The sequence below is a fragment of the Amphiprion ocellaris genome, chromosome 18 (genome assembly GCF_022539595.1).
Source record: "Amphiprion ocellaris isolate individual 3 ecotype Okinawa chromosome 18, ASM2253959v1, whole genome shotgun sequence".
Taxonomy (NCBI): domain Eukaryota; kingdom Metazoa; phylum Chordata; class Actinopteri; family Pomacentridae; genus Amphiprion; species Amphiprion ocellaris.
This window is the reverse complement of record NC_072783.1, coordinates 32971294-32998517: the sequence shown is the minus strand read 5'-3', so window position 1 is coordinate 32998517 and position 27224 is coordinate 32971294. Positions and strand designations below refer to the sequence as shown.

General features: G+C 40.6%; 1 protein-coding gene across 7 annotated transcripts in view; it reads left to right on the top strand.

The window, feature by feature from the left end:
* The window catches only part of usp54b (ubiquitin specific peptidase 54b), a 92328-nt gene that overhangs the window by 21886 nt on the left and 43218 nt on the right, over nt 1–27224 (top strand). For all 7 annotated transcript variants that reach the window (XR_008599507.1, XR_004848767.2, XR_002747158.3 and 4 more), the window contains 10 exons: nt 1284–1376; nt 12167–12301; nt 13861–13974; nt 14067–14149; nt 15762–15867; nt 20887–21033; nt 24294–24443; nt 24958–25156; nt 25385–25567; nt 25912–26131. Coding sequence is in view for 4 of the 7 variants with exons in the window: in XM_023287957.3 (XP_023143725.2) it covers nt 1284–1376; nt 12167–12301; nt 13861–13974; nt 14067–14149; nt 15762–15867; nt 20887–21033; nt 24294–24443; nt 24958–25156; nt 25385–25567; nt 25912–26131 (1430 nt within the window). In the remaining 3 variants the exon portion in view is untranslated. The remainder of the gene's footprint in view (nt 1–1283; nt 1377–12166; nt 12302–13860; nt 13975–14066; nt 14150–15761; nt 15868–20886; nt 21034–24293; nt 24444–24957; nt 25157–25384; nt 25568–25911; nt 26132–27224) is intronic.

The following is a 27224-nucleotide window of genomic DNA, read 5'->3' as shown; positions in this document are numbered from 1 at the left end:
CAGAGCAGAGGTCCCCGGCTGCAGCTGGAGCTGTCTGAACTCAAACCACAAATATTACAGAGCAGCTTTAAAAATGGAAAGTTTGTTCTGGCAGATACGGAGTGGAATTCATTCATTTATTCCACAAACTTTTTTCTTTCCATAACTTTCCTTTAAAATCTCGCCATCCCTCATGCTTGCAGGTTGCTGTTTCTAACTACTGTGCACCTGCGCTAATAACATACCAGAGAGGATGCTGTGTTACTATGGCAACCAGCAAGCATGAGCTGTCATGTCACCAAAATTAACTGCACACCAAAGATGGTGGATCTGTCTGGTATTGCTTATTTCTATTGAAAACATGGTAAAACTAGAAAAATAGACATGGAGCAATGCGGATCTGTATATAAATCATAATTTTAAAGTCTAAGTTTGACTTTTGCATCGGTTATCAATGGTCTAAACGAAGCTGTATAGTCATATTCTTAGTTATTTATCAAGCAAGATCTGGTTAAATAGCTGCTTTATGTAAAAGACACCACTTGCAAGTTAAAAAGAAATAATGAATACAGTCAAAATCCAGTTAAAGCAATATTTTAACCCTTTAAGACCTACCATTGTGCAAGTGCGCCGGGATATTCTTACATTTTTGCATACTGTAGTGCAATTACAATACAAATGAGTATTTTTATTTGCTTTACATCAATATAATCCTTGTATTTCACATTTTAATAATATTTATTGACTTTGTCTTAACTACAACAATAAATTAAAAGTGCAATAAACCTGAAAAAATGAAAATCCTTTGTTTTTTTCATATATTTTTCAAAATGCAGAAATCGCATAGCTGTATCCCTCAGATTTTAAAAAGTTGCACAACATCCTGTGGTCTCGTTTATAAAGATTTTTGTTTTGTGTGCTTTATTGTGTATTTTTACAAACTCGTCACTGCAACAAAATAGCACTCTGAGACCTGGTGAACGTGTGAAATGTTAGTGGAACTCCCCAGATTTGATATGCAAAAAGAATGATAGATCTGTCTTATCTGGTTTCAAATCTACCGTCAATCAAAAATGAATATGCAAATGTTAGCGTCGGCGCTACGCTGGCCTCTACAGGGTTAATGGTGATACGCAGGTTATTTTGGTTGTAGAATTAAACCAGAGCAAGAAATATGACAAACATGCTCAGAGAAAGAACCAGAAAAGTTCAAAATTAATAAGAACGAGCAAAGCTTAAGAACACTGAAGGAAAAACAGACCTGTGTTCCTGTGAATAAACAATAAATGTCTTTTGTCTCCCAGGTTTTGTGGCATCTCGACATCTTCCGCAGAAGTTTTCGACAGCTGACCACCCACAAGTGCATGGAGGACTCGTGTATCTTCTGCGCTTTAAAGGTAAAAATGTTTTGTTTTTCTACTGGCTGAGCAGCGAACGTTACTCTGGTGTGTTTCTCTGTGATGCTGCTTTTCTTGGCACTAATTTTGCAGCCTTTTTTGTCGTTTTTCACTATGTTCACTGCTTTGTTCTGCATCTGTTGAAATGTAAACCAGAGATCAGTTAAATCCTGTTAGGTACATTTCCTCCTCTATATTTCAGAACTTTAACTTCTTTACAGCTCAGACATCATGACACATTATGATTTCACACAAATGACACAATAATACTGTTATTTTTCCTTTCTTTTCTTTTTGTCCTTCATTATTTACTTCATTTTTTGCAGACACATGAAGACCATAATGCACCAGAACATAACATATGATGAGCTAATAAACACAAACTACACACATAAAGTAAAATATTGTGACAGTAAAACAGGGCAGCACATTTTACAGCACTAACAGTAGCAGTGTTTTATTCAGAAGATGTTCCCTGTTATTTTAGGCATTTATCGCATTCAGGTTTTTATCTTTGCCTCTACAGAACAATCATTGAAGCGCCTGTCTTTGTGTGTGAGTCTAAACTCTTGTTTGGAAGCACAGAGCTGCTGTATCTCCCATTAAAAACACTGCAGGGGAGATTCTTGCAGCGGGTTATGCAGCGCTCTCTGATACTTTTGATCCCTCGGTTGAAAAAAAAGGAGGGAAATGAACCAAAGTGGCTTCTTCAGTTCTACACTCCCAACAGTAAAGGTAGAATAAACACAGGATGAAGTTTAAGTGAAGAATAGAGGCATCTGTATGTCATCGATTCTGCTCACATGGGACAAAATATCCCAGTTTTATTTCTTCTTTTTGAAGTATATTGTTTTAATATCGTATACTGAGGTTGAAGAAACAGAGATACTGTTGCATGTAAACACTGAATGCTCGGCTCCCTGCACAGCTGCAGCCAATGATGGAGCACAAATAACAGCTGCAGTCAAAGTTTCAAATTTTCACGATGAGGAATTCTATTTTTGTCTTTTAGTAATGAAGTAGTGAAGTTACATCAGCTTTCTGTAACTGCATCAGTTTAGAGCTCCCTGTACATGGACACAGTATTACCTGATGGCTGAGAGGAGCATGCTTCTGGATTTTACTGAGGATTCTAACTTTTACATTTTGTTTTGCTAACTAGCTCAGCTTTATAAGGCCTTCACACACATTTCTTCTTCTTCTCTTTTTCCTCCTCCACCGCCTCTTTCTTCTCTTTCCTCCTCCTCCTGCTCCTCCTCTTTCTTCTTCTCCTTCTTCTTCTTCTTCTTCTCCTCCTCCTTCTTCCTTTTCTTATTTTTCTCCTCCTCCTCCTTCTTCTTCTTCTTCTTCTTCTTCTTCTTCTTCCTCCTCCTCCTCCTCTTTCTTCTTCTTCTTTTTCCTCCTCCACCTCCTCTTTCTTCTCCTTTTCCTCCTCGTCCTTCTTCTTCTTCTTCTTCTTCTTCCTCCTCCTCCTCCTCTTTCTTCTTCTTCTTCTTTTTCCTCCTCCACCTCCTCTTTCTTCTCCTTTTCCTCCTCCTCCTCCTCCTCCCTCTTCTTCTTCTTCTTTTTCTCCTCCTCTTTCTTCTTCTCCTTCTTCTTCCTCTTCTTCTTCTTCTTCTCCTCCTCCTTCTTCCTTTTCTTATTTTTCTCCTCCTCCTCCTTCTTCTTCTTCTTCTCCTCCTCCTCCTGCTCCTCCTCTTTCTTCTTCTCCTTCTTCTTCTTCTCCTCCTCCTTCTTCTTCTCCTTCCTTTTCTTCTTTTTCTCTTCCTCCTCCTCCTCCTTTTTCTCCTCCTTCTTCCTTTTCTTCTTTTTCTTCTCCTCCTCCTCCTCTTTCTTCTTCTTCTTCTCCTCCTTCTCCTCCTCCTCTTTCTTCTTCTCCTCCTTCTCCTCCTCCTCCTCCTTGTAAAATCCCATAGAAAAAAAAGTGCACTTTACCGTTTAATTTGTGACATTATCTTTGTTGGATACACATCAGTAAAGGTAGCTGTGATGGGAGAAAAGCATCAAAACAAGGAAATATTCCAGTTTGTAGAGGATGGCTTACCAGTTTCTTAACACTATGAATTGTGGAAGTCGTATCACGGTAGAAATACTGAAGGAAGATTATCTCATGTGGAAATTTTCTCTCCGTTCTGAATCACTGAACTCCGTCACGACGAGCCTGTTAGCCGTCACATGTGCTGCTCCTTTGTCTTCAGTCTGGTAGGAGTAACAATCCAGACAAAGTGGAGGACATGTTGACAATTTCTTGCTGCTCTGGTCTCATTTTATTAGTGTTAAGGCTGAGAAACCAGATTGTGCATGTTGATAATGTTAAAGCTGCTACATACTACATGTAAACACGCTTACTTTGTGGTTTCATACTCCATCTCTGAAGCTGTGTGTCCACTACATGTGATTTTGCCACACAGCAACACATCGCATGCTGGTCCGGTTGTGGTGTTTCCAGCTGCAATCTGGTGTGTTTACCTGTTTACTGCATCAAATTTGCATAAAGTAGAAGTCCACTCTACTTTATGCAAATTTGATGCGGCGTGCGGAGATTCCACGCATCGTGAAACTGTTCTCAAACTTCTAAACTAGGCGTCGGTGACCTAAAACCAGGACAGATTCAGCTGCTGCAGATTATTTCTGCCTCAAATGCTTTCAGAAAAACTTTTCGCTGAAGTGTTTTTGAAAAAAAAGAGAAAGTTTCCAGCTGCGATCCGGTGTGTTTGTCCGACTCATCTGCAGGACTGTCCAGCTGAAAGCTCGGTCATGTGACCACGTAGCGGCCTGCTGTTGGTCCAGAGCTGTCATGTGACCATGTTGTGGTCCGCTAGTGACCGCCCACCATCCGTGCAATTTTCAGATGCGGTGCGTTGCTGTGCAGGAAAATAGCATCTAGTGGACACACGGCTTTACTGTGAATACTGCATAGGATTTGTCACTGCTTTTTTTGATTTTTATTTGTTTTTCTTGTAGCCGAAGGTTTTCAGTTTGCCCATCTGTCCGTTAAATTAGCCACTCAAGAATAGATGGATATGAATTTTTTTTGGTCAGAGTTCACTGTGACCTCAGAAAACATCACAACTCAAGGGTTGATGCGCTAATGATGGCAGAATTTCACACAGAAGCCCGGTCGGATTAAACAATGAAGTGATGACACTTTTTATCCTAAAGGTCAGAGGTCAGCTTCACTGTGATGATGATGATGATAATGTGCTGCAAAAACACTTTTCTTACCTTTATTAAAGGCCGTAACTCAGGAGAAGAAGGAAAGACTGTGGCCATGTTTCACATCTGGATACTGAACTGATGACCTGGTGCTGGATGACTCCAGACTGTTGGGACTGAGTAGATCTCATGTAATGCATCCATATTTTAAAAATTAGCAAAACAACGGCCATGTTTGAAGATTTGTCTACTGTCAGGCTGCAACTTCAGCGTTCTGTTATTGTTCAAGCATGTGGACACATCAAAGGAAACTTGCAACTTTGGCGGTAATTCTAGTTCTATAGTTTCCCTCTTTTCATTCTTTTTGTCCTAATTTCTCTCTTTTTTTTGGAAATCTCAAAATTTCAGCACCTGTTACAAACCAATTTCCCTGCATAAATAACTTAAATGAATCAAATTCTCTTTCATTGTTAATATTTCCTTTCTATTTTCCTTTCTACGTCAAATGATCAAAAATCACAAAACCTGGAGAGACAGTGTTTACATTTTTGTGCTGCTGTTCCTTGCACTCAGCACCTTTAATCCAAAACCCTGCTTCTTCGATTTTAGGCACTTGAATGCAGCCTTTTTGCTTGCAATGCTGCATTTTTTTGTCCTTCTTCTCCTGCCATCACTGTTTAAAAATACACCAGAATCTTCTTCATCATAAGTGCTGAGAAACCGAGCATCTAAAAGCTTCATGAGTTGAGCAGCTGCTGAGTGAAAGGAACCAAAGCGAGGATGCAGGTCTGAAACATCATGAACCCTCATAATGAAGGAGCCTCATGCAGCCCTGCTGCAGCCAGTTGTTGCATCAATCATGACAAATATGTGTCTGAGCGAAGGGAAGCGTTGTGTGTGTGTGTGAGATGTGCTGCGGTGTAGTAGTGTGTGTGTGTGTGTCTCGATGTGTGTGTGTGTCGATGTGTGTGTGTGTCGATGTGTGTGTTCTACACGCTGCTCTGTCTCCAGCACTTCTCTGTAATTAATTGGCTGACTGAAAGTGCTGAGCTAGCAGAGCCCACGCTGGGATGCTACACACACACACACACACACACACACACACACACACACACACACAAATCTTACTTGCATGCCGAACACGCCAGGCTGCTACACACATGCACCTTGAGATGCTCACAAATCTTTCTTGCCACACTGAGATGCTGCTACACACAAGCTTGTTGCTGTGTGTGTGTGTGTGTGTGTGTAGGTGTGTGTGTGTGTGTGTGTGCGTTAGATGTAGGCGCACAAATCAAAGGTATTGTCACCGTGTTAAGCGTTTACATTTTCCTGTCAGTTTTCATTAAGCATCCTGCCAACCAGCAGATGTAGCGTTGTTCTTCCAGTTCCCACAGCAACGCAGATAAAAGTGTGTGAACAACTGAGCGGGGCCAAATGAACTTTTACGGGGTGTTAAATTTTCAAACACCCGTTTTAGGGAACCGGGCAGATAAATGATGATTATTGGCTGTTCTTTTTTTGTTGTTGTTGCAGGAAATAGGTCCTAATTTGGGGGTTTATCTGCAGATAAAGATGCTGCCGACGTAGTAAACACGAGTTCAGAGGCGGCCTGTGGCTATCCCTCCAGAACTCACTGCAACACTTTATCTCTCTCAACAGCAAAACACTCTCAGATGCAGATACCTGAACACACACACACACACACACACACACACACACACACACACACACACACACACACACACACACACACACACATAGACACACACATAGACACACAGAAAGAAGTAGAAGAAGCTGCAATGAGCTAGAGAAGAAGAAGAAGGAAGGAAGGAGGAGAAAGTGGGAGAAAAGGATGGAGAAAGATGAATGAATGTAGGAGTTGGTGTCGATTGGTCCCATCTTCACACTCAGACCATGCGCACACACACACACACACACACACACACACACACACACACACAAACACACACATTTATACACACACCTCCCTCCCTCTCTTACTCATCCCTCCCTGCTCTCCTCCCTCCCTCCCTCCCTCCCTCTCTCTCTGTAGGGTATATTCCCCCTCCATTCTCCTTGGCGCATTGCTGCAGTCAGCACAGCCACCATAACACACACACACACACGCACACACACACACACACACACACACACACACACACACACACACACACACACACTCTCACTCTGTACTGCTCTCACTTTCCCTTTTTCCTCGTCTCTCTTTCTCTATTTCCTTTCTTTCTTTCTTTTTTCCACTGCATCACGTCTCCCCATCGCCAGCCCTCGGCCTGTTGTTTTATAGCGTGTTCCCTCCACATGATCACAGCCATCTTGGTTCCACAATGTCAAAAGCAGCACCTGACATTAAGGAACGACATGAGAAAGGCTGAATAAGGCTCGGCATGAAGACACTTTGAGTTTCCTTCATTGACCTATTGTGGATTCACAGTGTTTGGTAGTGAAGGCAGCGGCTCGGGTGGAATTGTGGTTTGGTGTTTGGTAGAGGATGTGAAGTTTACACTGTCATTTTTGAAAAGTTTATACAGTTATTTTACGTCTGTCACCAGTTTTTATATTACAGCTAATAAAAAAAAGTTTCATAATTTTTAAACAGAAAAATAATTTTTAAAAATACAGATTTCTCAGGACATTTACAAGAAAAATGTATTAATTGACATATTGACTGTAAAACAGGTCAACATTATACATAATATCAATGTCAAAAATATCTAATTTTACAAGTACAAGTTGATTATTTCACAGTGTCTCCACAAAATTACAAAATTTGAATTAGATCTTTTTTTAGTTGTTTAAATGTATATATATATTTTTTTTTACAGATATTATTATTATTTTTAAGCATTTTAAAACTTTTTTGGGGTTTTTGAATGTTACAATATTCCTTTTCTTTGTCTTTTTTGGCAGCCTTGCCAGAGTCTCTAAATTTCAGATTAGTTGTTTGTTTGTTTTCACAATGTAAACAGCAACAACAAGTAATTTGTATTTATACTTTATACATATTTTATAATATGTATTTTAGCATCTTGAGCTCAATATCTAAATTAATATTTTATATAATATTCTATGGTCTTAACCTTAATATATTTAAACATATTATTCTTGTCTTTCTATTGGACAGAACTTATTTTCATTGTCTCTTGTTTTAATTGTTCTCTATAAATAACTTCAACTGTCTCTTCTACAAAATACTTTCATATAAAACTCATTTTCTTCAGAAACTGAAGTGTTGTTGCAAAGTTTGCCGAGACAAATTTATGACTTTTTAAGACTCTTCTAATACTGTGTAGAATGCAATTTCATACTACATTAATAATAATAATGATGTAAAACTAGTTTGGATGATGAAGCCTGGAATTATTCATCATATCAGATTCTTTAGCACTTTCCTGCAGCAAATAAAATAATCTCTGTTCTTGTAATTAATTGAGCTGATGTCACTAAGAACCCTGGTAGGAGGCTGGAAACAGAAGGATGGATCTACCAGTTAAAAACGATTCAGTACCTCAAATTAACTTGAGTAAAATGAACTTTTTAACTAATTTCATGGCCGCTGTTAGTAAGCTGCCCGATGCTGCTGACTGGAACATCCCATGCACTGAATCTGCCAATAAAACATCCACATTATCAGTGTGTATCACCTCCCAACAGTCCACAATCACATAAAACTTGACATCATTAGCATTATGCTGTAGACAGTTAACACTTGTGTCAGTGCTGCAGTGTGACTACAGCTCCTTTTTTTCATATTCATCACAAACTTGCAGCATCACTGGATTATGCAGCATTTATTGTTTTGTGATTATTTGTAGGTTCCTCTCAGCGATCAATGAGGATTTATAAAGTCATACCTTCTTATTTAGGGCAAGAACTAACAACTTTTTTCCGCAGTTATTTTCTCAGTTGTTTTATCTGTAAAATGTAAGAAAAGTCATATTTCTTAAAGCCCTTTGTGTTGTCTTCAGACGTGTTGTTTTGTTAATCTTGCAGCCTAAAACAACAAAAATCACACAACGAACAGAAGAGCAGGAAATCATTTCATCACCACAAAGCTGCTTAAGATTGCTTTGGATTGGAAAATGACCGAAGCAATTAACTGATTGTCAGAATTGCTGTTTTTCAGCTCTGCTCGTGTTTATTTTGAGGCCAAACTCCACCCAGAATATTTCAGAGGTCAAAAGATGACTTTGTTAGTTGTTTGGTCCCTTATGAAGAGTTATGATCGTGGTCAGGCTGAAGTTATGTCGGTTACAGTTGATTAGAAGTGTTCATGGTGAAAAAATATCGATGGACAATTCCTGCTTCTCCATTGTTCACCAAACTGTTTATAGATTCACTCAAATGTGTCTGAATGCTGCATTAAAATGACTTTTTGTGTCTGCAGTCATTCTCTCCTCACATTTAACTGCAGTGACTGTATACAAAATGGATAAATCTTTGCCATTTTATGTCATTTATCACACATTATGGTTCCAAAAATTTACCTGCATGGACTCCAGAGAACAGATCCATTAACCCTCTGAACCCCAGACAGTTTCTGGCTGTTTTTCCCCCAAGGTTCATTCATTTCATAGAATTTTTTACTATAATGTAAAGTCCTGCACCTCTATGGTGAACAGTAGAAAAACGACAGAACTAAAACATGTTTTCTGTACAGTATGACAACTTTTTAACCCCATAAATCGTAAAAAAAAATCAGAAGTTGAAAATATTTGAGTACTTTTTTTTTTTTTTTTTTTTAACAAAAGAAAACAATTGTATTCAACATGTCAAACGTTGTTACACTGGAAAAAAAAAAGATGATTCTATGTACTAAAGATATTTTGCTACCATGCTTTTAGCTCTATATAAACACTGCCTGCAGTTCTGCCAAAAAATTCCTGAATTTTTGTCACGTGACTGTCGGTAGCAGCTGAGTCACTCATGGCTTTACAGTTGCATCAAAGAGTGCAGAACTTTTAGTTTTTTGCAGAATTGAAAACTGTTTAATTTTGCTGAATTTTTAAACGAGACTCATACAATAAAGTGTTTTATCAAAATATCATGATCGATGATTAATTCAAGGACCGTCGGAGTGTTCAACGTCCTACAATTCTCTCTGTTTTTGCACAACTAGGATCTGATAAATGGTGCAATTTAGGCGATTTTGTAAAGACAACTTGCCTTTGGAACCCGGCGTTGGGTTTTGGTGGCTGAGAGGGTTAATCAATATTTGCTGGGAAAACATCTAGAAAACGGGAATACTTGCTGGTGTCAGAGATGTATTTACATTTCTACTGAGGCTATTGATTTAACACTTGTGTCTGCCAAACAAAAAATGGAACCAGTGTGGACATAAACAGATGGCAGATGGGCACTGATGAACTGTGACCGTGTTGGAATATTTTTCACTTAATACAGTTTACTTTTCCTCGTTCCCCGGGACTCGGAGCGCCTGCTGGTTTGCAGCTCATCCGTCTAATCAGTGATTGAATTACCGCTGGGACGCCAAACCCAGCAGAGCACCAACCACTGCTCCGAACCGCCGAGTCCACTTGTGTTTATTTCTGTTTGGGGCTGTTTTTGTGCTGGTCAAAAATAGTTGTTTTCTTCTTCTTCTTTTTTTTTTTTTTTTTGTACAGCTGAGAATTCTTCCCAACAAAAAATTGGGTCATTTTTATCCGTTGGCAATCTGGAGGAAAGTCGTCGGTGCTTTTATCTCTTCCTTGGCCTCTCAGAACTTTGTCTCACTGCCCCTGCATGAACTGAACGCTGGTTTAAGTTGTTATTAGACTTAAATCACTGCATTTAAAGCTCAAATTAACCAGTAAATTCCAAGGGCATGTTGTCAGGTTCTAGTATTTAGTATTTTCTACTATTACTACTTTTATTTCTGCAACTGCTACCACCATTTACAGCAATAATCATGACAAGAAAGCACTAAAAGAGCACAATTTGTCATTTTAATAGCTTTAATTAACTATTTAGAAATGCATCTGGATCAAAATGCACATACTTTCCTGGTGTTTGCTTGATTTTTACTAACATTTTTTGAAATAATCCCAATTCTGGATGGTATTTCCAGTGAAATCTGACCATATGAATCAATCAGATTAATTGAAGTGACACTGCTTTGTCAACCAAACTTGCTTCAGAACATATTTTGCCAAGTGTTTGCAGTTTTTTGGTTCTTTCAATAGTTTTGTGCACTGAATATGTTCCATATTTTGGTGGAATTTGTTAATTTCTTTGTTCTGAAATGTCAGAAAACTTCAGAAAAGTGTGTGTGGCCTGCATTGATTATGATTCATCTTGTACAACTCAGGAAAAAGAATTTTACTTCATGTTATTACATAGTTTAGATGAATGGCTCCTAACCTGGGGACTCTTCAGTAAATAAAGAGAGAATTATGTTTGCAACATTTGATTGAAAAATTACAACTTTTTTTAATGTAAGTAAATAAGTTAAAATGCCTATTTTACAGATATTTTCCATTATTTGAAAGAAAAAAATTGTATTAAGGCTTAAAAAAAGATATTTTTTTCAGCTGGGTGGAAGGTGGAGTTGTGGTTTGGTCTTTCACCTTTTTAAAAACAAAATTCATTTTATTTCACATTTCATTTTTTATTATTTCATTTCATTTTTCACTGTTTGCCTAAATTACAGCTAATAACCAATAAAATCTCAGAAAGACATTTTTCATTTGCATGATTACAATGACAAAACAAGCAAAATTATAAGTAATTTCCACAATTAATGTCAAAAATCTTTTTTTCCAAATTCATTCTTAATTCATTTTTTACAACTTTTGACTGTAAAATTACAGTATTGTTTTTTTAATTATATTTCAAAAACATACCATTATTTTACCGATATTTGCGGTTATTTGAAAAAAACATGTATGAAGTTGTGTGTATTCAGGATTTTTAACTTTTATTTGACAGACTTCCCCTATTTTGCTAAATTGCAGATAATATCTTGTAAAATTAGTGCAAACGAAGTCTAAATTAACGTGATGCAACGACATTCAGGGCAGTTTAAGCTGATTTTGATTGACTGATTCGGGCTCTACTTAAGATGATCTTCTGGAGACTGATATAAAACAAAGCAGCACATTGACATCAGTAAATGGTTGTAATCAGTGTTGCTGGATGTAAACAGTCTCTGAAACCACTGATCCTCTGAACGCTGCCCTCCAAACACACTTCAGTGGCCTAGCTTCCTTCCTGCAACACTTTGATACGCTTTCTATTTTGCTGCTACAAAGCACTCTGGGAGCTGTTATTGTCGGAGAAAAGTGCACTACAAATGCCATTTATTATTGATACGGTCTGATATCGAGGCCAGCTGCGCTGCGAGACTCGACTGCTGCGTTTGTTTTCGTCCAGTCGGCTGGTTTGTTGTGCGACACTTTGCTTCCTGACAGGTTGACAACTCGGTTTCACTGCTTCTGTTTTATGGGTCATTTGACAGAACATCTCCAGGACAGCTGTGTTTGGAGGATTTCTTAGTTCCAGTCTGTGAAAACACACAAGAAAACACGCTCAGACGATGCAGGGAACTTTCCAAAGAAGTGTTTATTTGTAGCAGTGCGATTAAAAATGGATGCGTTTCTATATGTTTGCAGAGTATCTTCGCTCAGTTCCAGTTCAGCAGCGAGCGCGTCCTGCCGTCTGATGCTCTGCGCAGCGCTCTGGCCAAGACCTTCCAGGACGAACAGCGCTTCCAGCTGGGCATCATGGACGACGCTGCTGAGTGCTTTGTGAGTCGGCGACAACACCTCTCTCACACACACACACACACACACACACACACACACACACACACACACACACACACACACATAGGAGAGGTGAGGGGATGCCGGGAGGCTGATGTGAGTCTGAGGAACTCCCACGTCTTCACTGCAGTCAGAAAGCTTCAGGGGACGGAGGGATATCGAGCAGAGAGGCTTCAAAGAATTATGCTTTTTTTTTGGTCTAATGCTCAACTTTTTCTTTGAGTCTGTGTGTTTGTGAGGCGTCTGTTAGTGCTTGTTGTCAGGAAACCCTTGTGTTTTTTTTGTCTTCTGTATCTTCAAGAAGACAAGTCAATGACCTGTGCAATCAAGAATCTGTATTTATCCAAATGCACCTGTAATTTGTTGTTTAAAGTGCACATTATTCACCCATGATGCAACACTTGCTACAGCTAAAACTCGCACTCACTTCCACTCCTTCACATGGTGATAAGGATTTAATCAGTTTTAATTTAATAACTGACATCTATCATGTAGGTGCTTCTTAAATTGTGAGAATTTGCTGCTCCTTTTTGCTGTTTTCACTCATGTAAATATAACATTTAGGGTTCTGGACTGTTGTTCAGTCTTTTTGTGTTGTGATGGTTAAGCAACACTGAAGATAATGCAAAGTTGCAGATCAAATGTCATTCTCTTGTTTTATGTCCCGGGAATGAAGCTAAAACATGAGTTTTTTTGTGTGTTTTTGCTGCAGAAACCCCCAAAATCTTTACGTGGATAAACTGGCTGCATGCTATATAGTAGGTTTAGTGACGTAAGCATGTTCATGTTGTGGTTTTGACCTAAACACAACCGTTCAGTTTAGTTTTTTGTCATTCAAACCTGTTAAAAACACGATGAAACAGAATTTGTAGCTTTTCAGCATCATATAGAATAAATAGAATATTTAAGGGGCTAAGAAACTGATCTGGTTTGAGAACATTTAATACAACATTTACAAGAACAAAAGTGTAATATTTTAGGATAGAATTCCTTAAAATAGAGCTTTATGTGAAGCAGACACAACCATATTTGCTCTTATCTGAATGATAATAATGCTTTTAGCCACAGTTTTATCTCTGTAATGTCTTTACAGCCTCCTTCCTTTAGTCTGTCCTGTTGCTTTCAGCCTCTTTCTCTGCTTCTTTCTTTCTTTCCTCCTGCGTTAAAGACCTCCACATTGTGTGTTTGCGTGTGTGTGTGTGTGTTTTATGTGTGTGTGTGTCTGCGAGGCACTGTCTGATCGATTGGCAGTAAATGTGTTCAGTCAGGGAATCCGTCGGCTTCTTATGAAATATAGATGCTGCTCCCACGGTCAGATTAACAAGAGCACCAACAGAGAGGAACACACACACACACACACACACACACACACACACACACACACACACACACACACACACACACACACACACACACACACACACACACACACACACACACACACACACACACACACACACACACACACTGTACGTATGTATGTAACATGAACAAGCATAGCCGAACACACACGCATCACTTGGTGTCTTTGCCGTGGTCAGGAGAACCTCCTGATGCGCATCCACTTCCACATCAGCGCTGAGAGTCGAGAGGACATCTGCACAGCCAAACACTGCATCCCACACCAGAAGTTTGCCATGACTCTGTTCGAACAGGTAGGAGACCTTAAAGAGATGCGACATGCTTCACTTATGGGTGCATTCATTTAAAAAAAACAAGGAATCTATTATTTTTTTGTGGTTTGCAGTGTGTGTGTAACAGCTGTGGAGCCACATCAGACCCCCTGCCTTTCATTCAGATGGTTCATTACATCTCCACTACATCCCTCTGGTAAGACCAGGCACACACCTACACATGCACACACATCACACACACACATCACACACACACACACACACACACACACACACACACACACACACTGCAGTAAATGTGGCAGCAAGCTGTGGCTGGGTGGCAGTAAAGGAAGGTACAGCGTGTTCTGTGCTTCCCTGCACGGGTCCCTGCTGAACGCTGAAGCACAATCACACACATGAACGTGCATTCTATGCAGAAACACACGTGGACGGCCATGCATATGCAAGAGCAGGTGAGCTATTGTGCGTAAAGTCTCCCCTGGATGTTAGGAAACAGGTAAATCCGCACATAACACACACACACACACACACACGAAGGGAAGAGTGTGTGTGTGCTGTTACATAAAAAGCGAGTCAATGAAATAAGGAACAGGGGAAGTAATCAATCAGGGGTTTGATTCAGGAGACCCAGGGGGCGACATAAATCTATAAGTGGAACAGTGGGCCGGAAAGACCGAGCGAGAAGGAAATAAGTGGATATAACCCCTCCGTATCTGCCTTTTTGGAAATGAAACACAGCGGAGGAGATAGAGGCATGAATGAAGGGGGTGAGAGCACAAATAAACACACTACATCAAGGTGTTTGTGGGGGCATAGAGGTGCCACCGCTCTGTGTTTGAGCCTGTTAGCGCTGCCAAGTTATTTTTACCCCTTTTAGTGAGGTTGTTTGCCGTCTACATAGCCAAATATGCAAGAGTCAACATGAGTAAGATAATCAGAGGGCAGCGAAAAGACAAGGCAAATGTGCAGTTCAGGCGCAGTTCAGACAGAAGTGCAACACTTGTGTTGTTGTTTTGTTGCGTTTTCTGCTTCCTTACACTCACATCTGAGGAGCAGAGGGCGAAGTGGAGGTCGGAGTACAAAGAGGAGTTCATTCCAGGCTGATGGAAGGAATGTTTCAGTAGGGGAAAAAACCCCAAAAAACAATGCTGACGCTTTGCACATGTAATCCCAGACACAGTAGCAAGCCTGACACTGATCCATTTTGTATTCACAGAGAATAATAACGTATATTTGAGTTTGTCCTTCAGAGGACAATTGTACTTAAAAGGGATGAACGCAGCTTAGTAGCAAAGTGTCATTGCTTTAAGCCTCGCTGAAGGAGATTGTCTCCAAAAAAAGACAGTTTTGTTCCACAAGTCACGCTTTTTCACATAATTATGCTAATTGTAACATCTCCTTTAATAACAGTAATGTTGAAATACTGTTGTTGTTCCTTATGAAGAAACTTTTTGACCTCGGTTACATCAGGAGGGTCAAACGTCACCATCAGACAGACAGGATTAGGAAATTTGCAGACAGTTTTTTTTATGCATTTCTAGCTGATAATGTAGATTTGTTCTTTCCTTTTTCCTTTTCTTTATTAAGGCAGATGAGAAAAACCCCTGCAGGACACAGCCAGTGTAGATGTTTGCATGACATTTGCTGAAAATCTTTCAAATTTTGCAGTTTGTTGATCATCGCAAGCATCAGAAACTAAAGTTTGAAGCTACATTTGCATCTGACAGTAGGTTTTTTCTCTGTTCTCTAAAGTTTTGTGCCTAACTTCCTGTGTTTCTTGTCGTTTGTGCATTTTAATGCTGCAGTAACCAGGCAGTGAGGATGCTGGAGTGCAGAGAGAAACCAACACCGGACATGTTTGGAGAGCTGCTCCGCAACGCCAGCAACATGGGAGACCTGCGCAACTGCCCTGTGAGAGCCGACACACACTTTCACACAACTTACAGGCTCATATGATTCAATATTCAACGTGCACTCGTCCCCTTCAGTGTTCAGTATTTTTACTTCCTAAATGTAATCATCAAAACTGAAATCGGGGTGAAAATCAGATTCTGAGAACATAATTTGAACTGTTGCCCCTTTTAGTTTCATCATTTCTTACTTTTTTCCCCCTCTGCTTTCTTGGCGGGTCGATGTTACATAATCGGCAGCTCATTTGCATTTTCTTCTTTTCTTCACTTCCCTCTTCACTTTCTGTTGCTCCGAGCAGTTTTTCAGTCGTCTCTGCCGACCTCCTTTACAGGGAAGCGTTGATCATCATCTTCTCGTGGGAGAAAAGCATCAGTTTGAAACCCGATATATTGTATTTATTAGTGAGAGCCACAAACATAGTACAGAGAGAAGTGTAGAAAGTGAGCAGAGGAAAGTCTGTGTGAGGTTCCTTTGTTGTGCAGCTTTGTGTTGTGTTGTTGCCACATGGGAAAGTGCTGCTGTTCAATAGATCCAGCTTGGCCCCGCTCACCTTCCCCTCTCTGCCAAAGTGTCCACACAAAGAGCCTCCTCTCTGGGTTGAGTCGAGCAGCTGACCCCCTCCTCTGCCTTATTCTCCGTCCAAACGTCGACGCTGTGTTTCAGGACCGTGGGAGACGCACAGCCCACCTTCTGTTTATCTTCCATCACTCGCAGCGCTGCTCTTTTGTTAATACCACCTTGGGCTTTGCTCAAACAGAGTGATGGTATTTAGATGGTCATGAGGCGGCTGGAAGATATAATAGGTGCCAGATTGAAGATAGGAGAGTGTGAAGATGTTTGCTTGGCGCCAAACTTCTGGAGCGACCGTTTGAAACACCTTCAGATATAAACTAAATTGAACTTAATCACCTGAAGATGCTGCGGTCGAACGTATTTTACTGCTTTAATCCCTGAACGTTCACCTCCTGTTTTACTAAAGGAGCAACAAAAAGCTTGAAGGCATTTTGTTCGTCGGACTCTTCCAGTGAATTTAGGGTGCAGCATAAAGTGATTTAACAAGCCTAACTCCCCATAGATTACAGAAAAGGTAAGAAACTATAAATCTGCTGTGTATGCTTTAGATGGAGAAAGGAACTATTACTGCTGCTGCTCTTTTTCCTGTATTGTTAGCTTAAAATGTTTTAAACTCTTTGAACTGGGAGCATGAATAATCTGGACTGATGTCATTCAAAATATGACAGCAGAATTTTCACTTCCCCCCTCAGCGACCCACTGAGTGTTAAAACTTTACTTGAAAGCCATGAAAAACACTTTTCCCAACTAGCTTCTTATTTTAAGAGGTGATATTCTTAGATTAGACTCAGTTGCAATGAACAATTTACCCTCTATCGGTTTAAATGTCATGCAGTCTTTATAAAAATTCTAAAATCACACCAGCTATCTGAACTACAAATGACTTTCCCACGGTCTTTGAACTAATCGTCTGTTATGTCCCATTCCTTTCAGGAAAACTACCCAAATCTAAGCGAATCACTGTGATGTTTTAGCAAAACATTTTATTCTACAAAAATACAGCATTTTATCTAACCAGATTCTTTAAAAAAAACAAAAAATTCTGCACTCTTCTATGCAATTGAGAGGCTATAAGTGACTCGGCTGTGACCAACAGTCACGTGACAAAAATTCTGAGACTTTTCACAAGAAAAATCACCAAAAACACCTGGAAAATTCCCAAACTTTCTATTGGCTTGTCCACACCTGTTCAGAGTTCCACATAACTCTACACTGGTTTGAAATTTAAAAAAAAAAAAAAGCTCCTAGAGGAACCCTCTGAACCCAAAAGTTGATCCAGGTTTGAATGACATGTTGATGATAAAATAAATACGGAAATCAGTGAATAAATCACCAAAATCAGAGACAGGAAATGCAAAAAAACCCCACAGAAAATCATCAGGTTGTCAGCTGTCCAACAGTGTTTGAACTAGTCATGTGTGATGTGGAATTCTGTTTTGAAAATTCACCAAATCCAAGCTTAAATCATGATATTTCATCAAAACCATTTGCACCAAATTCTTAAAAAACTCAGAAGTGAAAACTGAGAAGCCTCATGAGAATAGTTTAGGGACTTTTTGGCAGAACTGGGTTGAACTGCAGGCTTTGTTTACATGTATTTGTATGTAAACACATTAAAAATAGAAGTACAGATTTTTTTCCCAGTATTGGCACCCCTTGTGTGCACTTGTAAAGATGTTTTTCATGTTGACTTGAAGTTTTTTTTCTATTATAGATAATCAAAGAAATTAACTTTTTAATGAGTTATGGCGTTATACTATATCATACTGTGCAAAGTGCATCAAATCATGGTTGCGCTGTTTCCATAAAGGTGCAGGACTTAATATTGCAGTGAAAAATGAGCCCACAGTGAGTAAAAAATGCCCAGAAGCTGATTGGGGTTCAAAGGGTTCAAACTTTTGAGGTGATCCAAGCAAAAAGTGCAAAACAATCAGCCGTCTTTTAATATCGCAGCTGATCTGCACTTCTTTTCAGCCTACTGGATAGCTTCCCCTGCTGTGGTGCTTCATGATCACAAGTCTGCAAAGTAACAGTAGTTTTTAACAAGTTATTCACATGGAAAAAAGTAGGACATTTCACTTTCAAATGCAAAAACAACAAAAAAGTCGCTCAAAATTGCACTTGACCCGTGAACGCCTCACAAAATTTGTGAGCAGCAATTATTTGTGAAATGTGACACTGTGACCATGACAACAGCGCGTGCAAATTTATTGGTAAAACCAGCCTGTGGGTTTCGTTTTTGTGACTTATTAGTATAACAAAATATTTTTGCATAATCTGGCTGAACAAGATTGTTTGTCGTCTCGTGTTTTTTGCCCCATTTGACTTCTTTTCCAGCTCTTGTGATAGAAAAAAATGGCTAAAACTAGAAAAAATCCAACTTTCTTCTCTCTCTTTAGCTTTAGCATTGATTATCTTTTTATTTTAGCGCTCTATGATTTATCAAGAAGCATAAGCACCAACATTTCCTTCAAGTCATTGCATTTTGCTGTGAAGAACGCCACAATCAGCAAATCTTCAAAACCTACAGTATCATTTGACCAGCAGCCTTGTTATATAACTCACCGAAAAGGTCTGCATCGCCACAGCAGGGGGGAAAAAACAGGAGAAAGGAAGGAAAAAATGTCTTTGCATGTGAAACTGTGAGATGCACCGATCAATGTTGTATTATGAAGCCGAGCAAATCTGTTTGTACAATCGTTTGATGAATGATGTTGTCAGGCGGCAGTGAGACGGTGCAGAGGGCCGAGCCGAGGCTTGTGTGTCCATCCGTCCATTCGTCCTGAGCAAACAGAGCTGTGTGCTGTTTGGCTGCTGCTCTGCTCGCCATGTTTCTGTCCCTTTTTCTGAGAACTGAGAAGCAGAGACTCTGGCAAAATACCTTCCTGCCATCTCTGGTGCCAGCGCAAGACGGCAAAGGGAGAGTTCTGTGTGTGTGTGTGTGTGTGTGTGTGTGTGTGTGTGTGTGTGTGTGTGTGTGTGTCTGTGTGTGTGTGTGTGTCTGTGTGTGTGTGTGTGTGTGTGTTTGTTGTGTTTGGCAAAGTGTCTGGTTGCCGGGGTGTTCTCAGGCTGTTTCCGAGGCCCACTCTGCCAGCGCTGCGTGTGTGTGTGCGTGCATGTGCGTAGGCTTCCGTGTGTGTGTGTGTGTGTGTGTGTGTGTGTGTGTGTGTGTGTGTGTGTGTGTGTGTGTGTGTGTGTGTGCGTGTGCGTGTGTGCGTGGCGGCTCTGCGGTGGGTCGTGACTCAAAGGAAGGATTCAGAACACACGGTTCTGAACTCAACAGAAGGCCCAAGGGACAAATACAACTCAGCACAGCACTTCTTCCTCTGTCGTTCTCCCTTACCATCCTTTCATCATCTCTTTTCTTTTGCCTTTTTTAAAAAATCTCTGCCACTCATTCTCCTACTAACGCTCCGCTGTGAGTGTGTCAGCGTGCACGCTAAATAAAGTGGTGCTTTTCACACTCTGTATAGCACTTTTCATACAAATAAAATGCGACAGCTTTACAGTTAATAAGAAAGAAAAATGCAATAAAACCGTGCAAACGACCCCCACAGTCAAGTTATCAATACAGGACTCTGAAATTGAACTGAGGAAACGCTATCCTGTATAACACATGCAAGGAGGAAACGCCACATGTGATGAAAATGGTCCATAATACGTGCAATATATGCAACTGCCACTACCTCATGTGCAATATCCAATTTTCATCCTGTATATACGAACTACAGTTTCTCTCTTAATTTAAATCCATCTTGTCATTTTGTGTTTTTTGTTTTTATTATTACAAAGTTTTTATATATATATATATTTTGTACTTTGCACTGTATGGCCTGCACCTTACCTTTTGTTGCACTTGTTGCAATGACAATAAAGTGAATCTGAATCTGAATCTGAATCTGAAAAGAACTAAAAATAAGATAAAAAGGGTAAAATAAATAAATGAAATAGAATGTCTAAAAAAGAACAGAAGGATAGAAAAAAGAATAAAACTGAATCAGAAATGATAAAAATAGAATAAAATGTCTAAATAGGTGAATAAATAGAGATAAAATTAATTCTAAGAAAAGTAATGAATAAATAAAATCTATCAAATCAATCAAAAGCCTGACTGAAAAGAAGACCTTGAGTTAGCTTTTTAAAAATATTCTGGAAGTCTGTTGCACAGATGTGGGCCATAATAGCAAAATGCTGCCTCACTGTTCTTTTTGTTCTGGCTTTAGGTTTAACTAAAAAAAACCACGACCAGAAACCTTCAGAATTCCTGACATAAGTAAATTAGATGAATACAAAGACCATTAAGAGCTTTATGAACTAATAGAAGGATCTTAAAGAGAAAGGTAACTAGTGCTGAGACTTTCAAATGGTTGTAGTGTGAGCTCTCCGTCTGGTCTTCACTCACAACACAAGATAAATAAAACCGGTCCCTCCCTTTCCTCGTCACAGAGCAACTGTGGGGAGGTGCTGCGTATCCGCCGGGTACTGATGAACTCGCCAGAGATCGTGTCCATCGGGCTGGTGTGGGACTCGGACCACTCTGACCTTGCAGAGGACGTCATCCACAGCCTGGGAACCTGCCTGCGACTGGGAGATGTAAGGAAATCACACATTATGCACATTACACACACACGACGACGCATTAACTTATGCGTGCCTATGTGAGCAGCCGAGAATATACAGCGTGCCCGAACTGACATAAATCCACAGATGCGTTGCTCTAAATTTGTGTGCAGTTGAGCCGCAGGGGCTACTAACTGTCACTGTAAATTTGAGGTTGTAACAGTAGAAAATGTTATAGAAAAAGGGGCAGAAATGGATCATTACATTTATGGTGACGATTATGATTCTTAAAGCAGCGTTCTTGGGATGACACTGTCAAGTCATGCAGTTATGGGGTCTGGACCAGAGCACCCTTCAGGGTGTCCTATAGGGTCTGGACCAGGACGTTGGCAGTGGATCCTTGGGGTTCTCTGGGTTGTGAATCAAACTTGCTCCACTGCATCCTGTTGATGTTTGAGCAGAATGATGGGGTCCAGGAGGTTTGGAGGTCAAATCAACATCTTGGGTGATTGTCTTGTTCCCCAACATGTTCCTGATTGTTTAATGGTTTTGCAGTGTGGTGGGGTGCATCTTCCTGTCTTCCTGCAGAGGTAGACCAGTGACATTTGGGATCGTTATTGGCATGAGGGAGTGTGCTTTTTGTGGGACATTTATGTGGGTGTCATTGTCTCATCAACGTGGATGCAAAAATCCAAGGTTCTCCAGCAGAGCAACACATAGTACCAATGTGATCAATGATATTCATCTCTCCTGTCAGTGGTCATAATGCTGTGGCTGATCGGTGTATGTCTCTTTGGATTTTGCAGTATACACAAGGTTTATATCGGCTTTCTGTGGCAAACATCAGTGATTGATTTGCTAAAGAGGGGAGCAACTGTAGTGACAGAAGTAGAATTAGCTACAGATACTACAATTATAAACCTACAAGGTGTCCAAAAAAGTTCCTGATGCTCCATGTCAAAAAAAAAAGAAACCAGGATTGCAAAGGCATATGTTATAAGCCGGGTCTCAACAGTGTTTGTGTAATAACCCTCTTTGCCAGACGGTGCAGACAAATGTTCCACTCTGCAGGTAGAAATATAAAGATTACAGCCAAATAATTGCAAATCTCATATGTGTTCAGTGCTAATTGGAAAATGATTGTCTTTGTGCATGTAACCATAAGCATATTAACACATCTGAGCACTATTTAGCCTTGGTGCAGCTTGACAGAGTTTCTAGTACAGCCAGGATTTCTTGGTCTTGTTTTCCTTTAGGTAAGGGCTGTAGTTCGTGGAAGATTGAGCCAAATGCTCAAAGTGAAAGTCTGGTGGTCAGACTGAATTCCATTTTTTTCACTTTATTCATTATATCTGGCAACTCTTGTGTTCGTGTTTGTGGTTGGAGGAAAATGAGTCCGACAGATATTCATTCGACATAAACCGGTCCACAAGTTTTTCTGAATGCTTTTTGAATGTCAACCTTTGATCTGATGCCTTTAATTCTTTGTTTTGATATATTTTGGTTACTTGATGAATGATCAATAAAAAATCTCTTGTTCTGTTTTAAAGAACAGTCAAAGATTTTGCATTTCCTACATTCCTGTGCAGTGTTTAGAAAAAAAAGGGTGACACGTGGGCTTGTAAATGTAAAATATTCCAGGAATATGTGGGCTGTTCTTCTCATAAATACTTACAAAATTCTATTTGAAGGCACAGCAGCTTCTTGACTTAGCCAGCAATGTCATTTCCAAGTTTGGCTTCTCAGAAATGCCATCGTTCCATTAAGAATGAGAGCAACAGGAAAGTATTCTGCATCCAGAGTGTTAAAATAGTTGCTGTAGTGGACTTCTGCATCAGATGATTAGTCCACCTCAAAAATGAAGTTCCTTTTTCCCAGACTGAGCTATTCGCCTTCGTCCAACTGCTAACAAACAAATAACACCAGAAACGTAGCCTCCTGAGCTGCAAGCACAAATACCCAGAATGTTGTTCATATGGTTGTGTATTGTGTGTGTGGGCACATACACGGTAATACACACAATCACAAAATACAAATATGTGCATGCTCCGTCTGAAACACAACAAATTACAGCCACACATGAAACCCCGACTTCCATTTGTCTCATATGGAGCTCAGGACGTTCTTCATTCATCTACTGCTGCAGCTTTAACACGCCACACACACACACACACACACAAACACACACACACACACACACACACACACACACACACACACACACACACACACACACACACACACACAAACACACACACACACACACACACACACACACAAACACACACACACACACACACACACACACACACACACACACACACACACACACAAACACACACACACACACACACACACATGCACACACACACACACACACACGCGCTGACACACGTGTCCGACCCCTGGTATTCCGTGTCATGACTGAGTAATGTTGATGCATTTTAATGCCACTGTAACGTCTCCAGCAGCATTCTGAAGTGATATCCATGAATAATGGATCAGCGAATATGAATATGTGTTATAGTGACTCAAGTTTTCTCCCTCTTCCATCCCATCTTCAGTCTTCTGTCTCCGCCTGCTGCCCTGTCTCTTGTTTTCATCCTGCTCTTGTGGGATGAAACTGGCTGTTAGATACGACTCTGAGGCGTAATCTATTGAATTTTCTACTTTTGTTTAGCTGTTTAAAGAGAATCCATCTGCCTCCCGTACACCTTCTCTGTTACTTTTTGCTTTGTCTGTTTTCTGCTTATGTTTGTTTCAGATTAGATAAATGTAGTGCCCAAGTAATTAGTCTGTTGCAACAAATGGGTTCGTTTCACTGTAAATCCCGTTATATTTACTTGTAAACTGAATATTTCTGAATTTTGGACAAGATGATGTCACGTCGGGATGTGAAATCTTGATTTGTCATCTCACTGTGCTGAACCGTACTTGTGTTTATAGCAGCGTTATGCTTAAATTCCACCACATACGTTGCATGTTTCTGTGCATGTAGAGGCAGCTGCTGTGTTCTCTGCAGCAGGTCACCTTACTGAGACATCAGTGTGAGATCTGTGCATCATTTCTGCATGAAGAGCTGCAGTGTGGATGCAGCCCTGTACAGTCTGTGTGAGGAGTTTGTGAAGGATTACTGCATACTCCGTATCCACTAGGTGAGCAAAAAAGAGCCTGTATCCACATTAACTCCTCTGTCTCTACTGCACATCTCTTCCCCTGCATGTCCCCCACCTCCTCCCTTCCTGTCTCCTCCCCCTCCCTCCCCTCTTTTCTCCCTCTCTCTCCCTCTGTAGTTGTTCTACCGTGTGACAGAGGAGAGGGCTCGCCAGGCGGAGCTCTACTTGGTGGGCATGGTGTGCTACTACGGCAAGCACTACTCCACCTTCTTCTTCCAGACCAAGATACGCAAGTGGATGTACTTCGACGACGCCCACGTCAAAGAGGTGAGACACAGTTCAGCATGCGGCAGCACGAGGAAGATGCGCCGCATGGCATCTGCTGCATCTTCACTGCATCTGTGAGAGAGCAGCACTGAGCAGAACAGTGCTGTGTGTTAGTTTAAGAGCTGTACGCTCAGGTCTTTTTGCAGTAGAGGCGGTTTCAGATTGATTATGTGCTTGAGGCTTAATCTCTGTATAAATCTTCAGTCCTGTATATGTGACTCGAGCATGAATTGTGTGAATTCTGTGGACATAATGTGAATCTACATGTCCTTGACTCTTCTATTAGTCACACTTCACACTCTAGGTCATATTAGATTATGGAGCTAATGACAAAGTGTGATAATATGATATCAATAAGGGCACACAGCAGCACAAAGTGTATTTGACCTTCTGCTTTTGGTGGAATATGCGTAATGTTATATCTTAAAACAGATAGATTTACTTTCCCTGTCTGTGTGTGTGTGTGTGTGTATGTGTGTTAATGTGTGTGTGTGTTCCCCCACTGCACCTCCAGATCGGCCCTAAGTGGAAGGACGTAGTGTCTCGCTGTATCAAAGGCCACTATCAGCCCCTGCTGCTGCTCTACGCTGACCCCCGTGGGACACCGGTGATACTGCAGGAGAGCCCCAACCCCTGTACCAGCTCCAACCCGCAGCTCGAGCTCCAGCACTGCAGCAGCAGCAGCAAGGCTGGTTACGACAGCGAAGACTCCGGTACAGCAAACATGATGCTCTCTGCCACAGATCACATCTGATCACATTACTGTGTCTTTATCATCCAGGAGCCACGCAAGGTTACGACTTTAAAGCTCTGACCTTCAACCCTGTAATCCAACTTCTGCTTCTGTGTCCTGCAGAGTCTCAACTTATTGTTCCTGCTTTTGACTGTAAACATACGCAGCTGCCGGATTACCAAATAGGTCATCTCTTTGTGTCTCTCAGGTCGGGAGCCATCCATATCCAGCGACACTCGCACCGACTCCTCAACAGACAGCTCGAGTCACCGCGCTTCTCGTGGCCGGTCCCTCCACCAGTCCACCGGCAGCCACCTCTCCAGCGAGTCCCAGACCACGGTGGTCTGCAACTACGACATCGGCACACCGCCGCTCGGTGCTGACGCTGGAGGTAAGACTGCGAGTCTGGAAGCGAAGTTCCTCACAAAGTGCATCGTAATAGTTTGAAATGACTGCAAATACTCAAGTGACCGCGACTCAAGAGAAAGCACTAAACTATGATACTTGTTGATGTTACAATTAAGAGCAAACAGAGGTCAGTTTTCAAGTTTCAGTGGAGTTCTGAGCCGCCGTGCATCATCACTGCAGACTCTTCAGGTTATGTGCCTCGTTAGTGGTTATCCTCACTGTTTTTTTTCACAATGCTGCCTACATAATTGCTCCCTGTGGGATAAATAAAAATGTTATTGGATTTTACTCTCTCTTCCGTTGCCCTCCCTTTTCTCCCACATTCAGAGTCAGCAGTGGAGGGTCCTCCCCGGCCTCCCTCTCCCCCCCTGCAGGAGTACAAGGAGACGGCCGTCTTCCTCCTCTCCTCCCGCAGGCCTCTCACCTCCTCTTCCTCCTCCTCTCGGCCCCTGTCTTCCTCCTCTTCGTCAGGAGTCGGGGGCTGCGAGGGCGGGGCTGGAGGGCCCCACTGGGAGGATGAAAGCACCAGCAGCGAGAGCAAGTCCAGGTACTGCACCACCAAAACACAGCAGCTCCAAACATCCAACATTTACAACATGTAAACACGGTTTATTAAGTCATAATGAAGATAATTATTTGAATAGCACTTTTATGCAGTCTTATGCACAGTGTTTTGACTCTTTATCTAGTGTAGACTAAACTACCTAGTAGCCTGAAGTATTTAGATCATTTACTTTAGTGTAAAAATGTCTAATTTCAGTAAAAGTCTTGTATTTAAAATCCTACTTACCGTAATTCAGCTACTAAATTTGACCCTATCTGTAATGTTCTGCAGTAAAATGACTCCTCTGATTCATTATTTTGTACCTGATATTGTTAGATTTTTAATGCAGATGATTTCATAAATTCAGCTGGTTAAAGTTGCTAGTTTACCTACTTTAGATACAGTTTGGCTCCCAGGAGTCACAAGATGAATCTGTGGGAGGGCTGCAGAGATGACTAATGACTAGAAAAGAAGAGGCTTTTTTGGTGCAATATTGGATAATTTAACCTCTTAAGAACCGGAACATGAAACCTTTAGAGCTGTAGAGCAGAGACGTGTCTTTAGTGGAACTGAATGTGTCCAAAAGTCCAACCAGAAACTTAATTTTTCAGGAGTCACAAGGTTTTAACAGTGCAGTGTAATTTATGAGCTCATATACCTTTAATGCAAAGTCTTATTCTGAATAGTAGCTAGTTATTGCGCTTGTCAAATAACTGTAGTTCCATCTGAAATACAGTGGAGAAGAAATTAATAGCACAACTGGATATGTGTGCAAATTGCATTGTACTTTATACCTTGAGTAAAATGACAATTTACTTACTAAATTTGTATTTGCACAGAAGTATTCGAGTCTTGCTGCAGGTTATAAATTAAATAAAGCAAAAATAAAACAATAGGAACTGAGAATAACTAATAACAAACAGGCTAATGCTTCCTGGAGGCTAGTCCCATATTCCATTTATTGTCTTATAATAGATGAACACAACCACAATATGTACCAACAGACACTAACATAAAGATTTCACACGACAGTTAAACCCCCTAGCTTACCACTAGGTTATGAATTTTGTGTCTTATATTATATGTCTGATTCTGT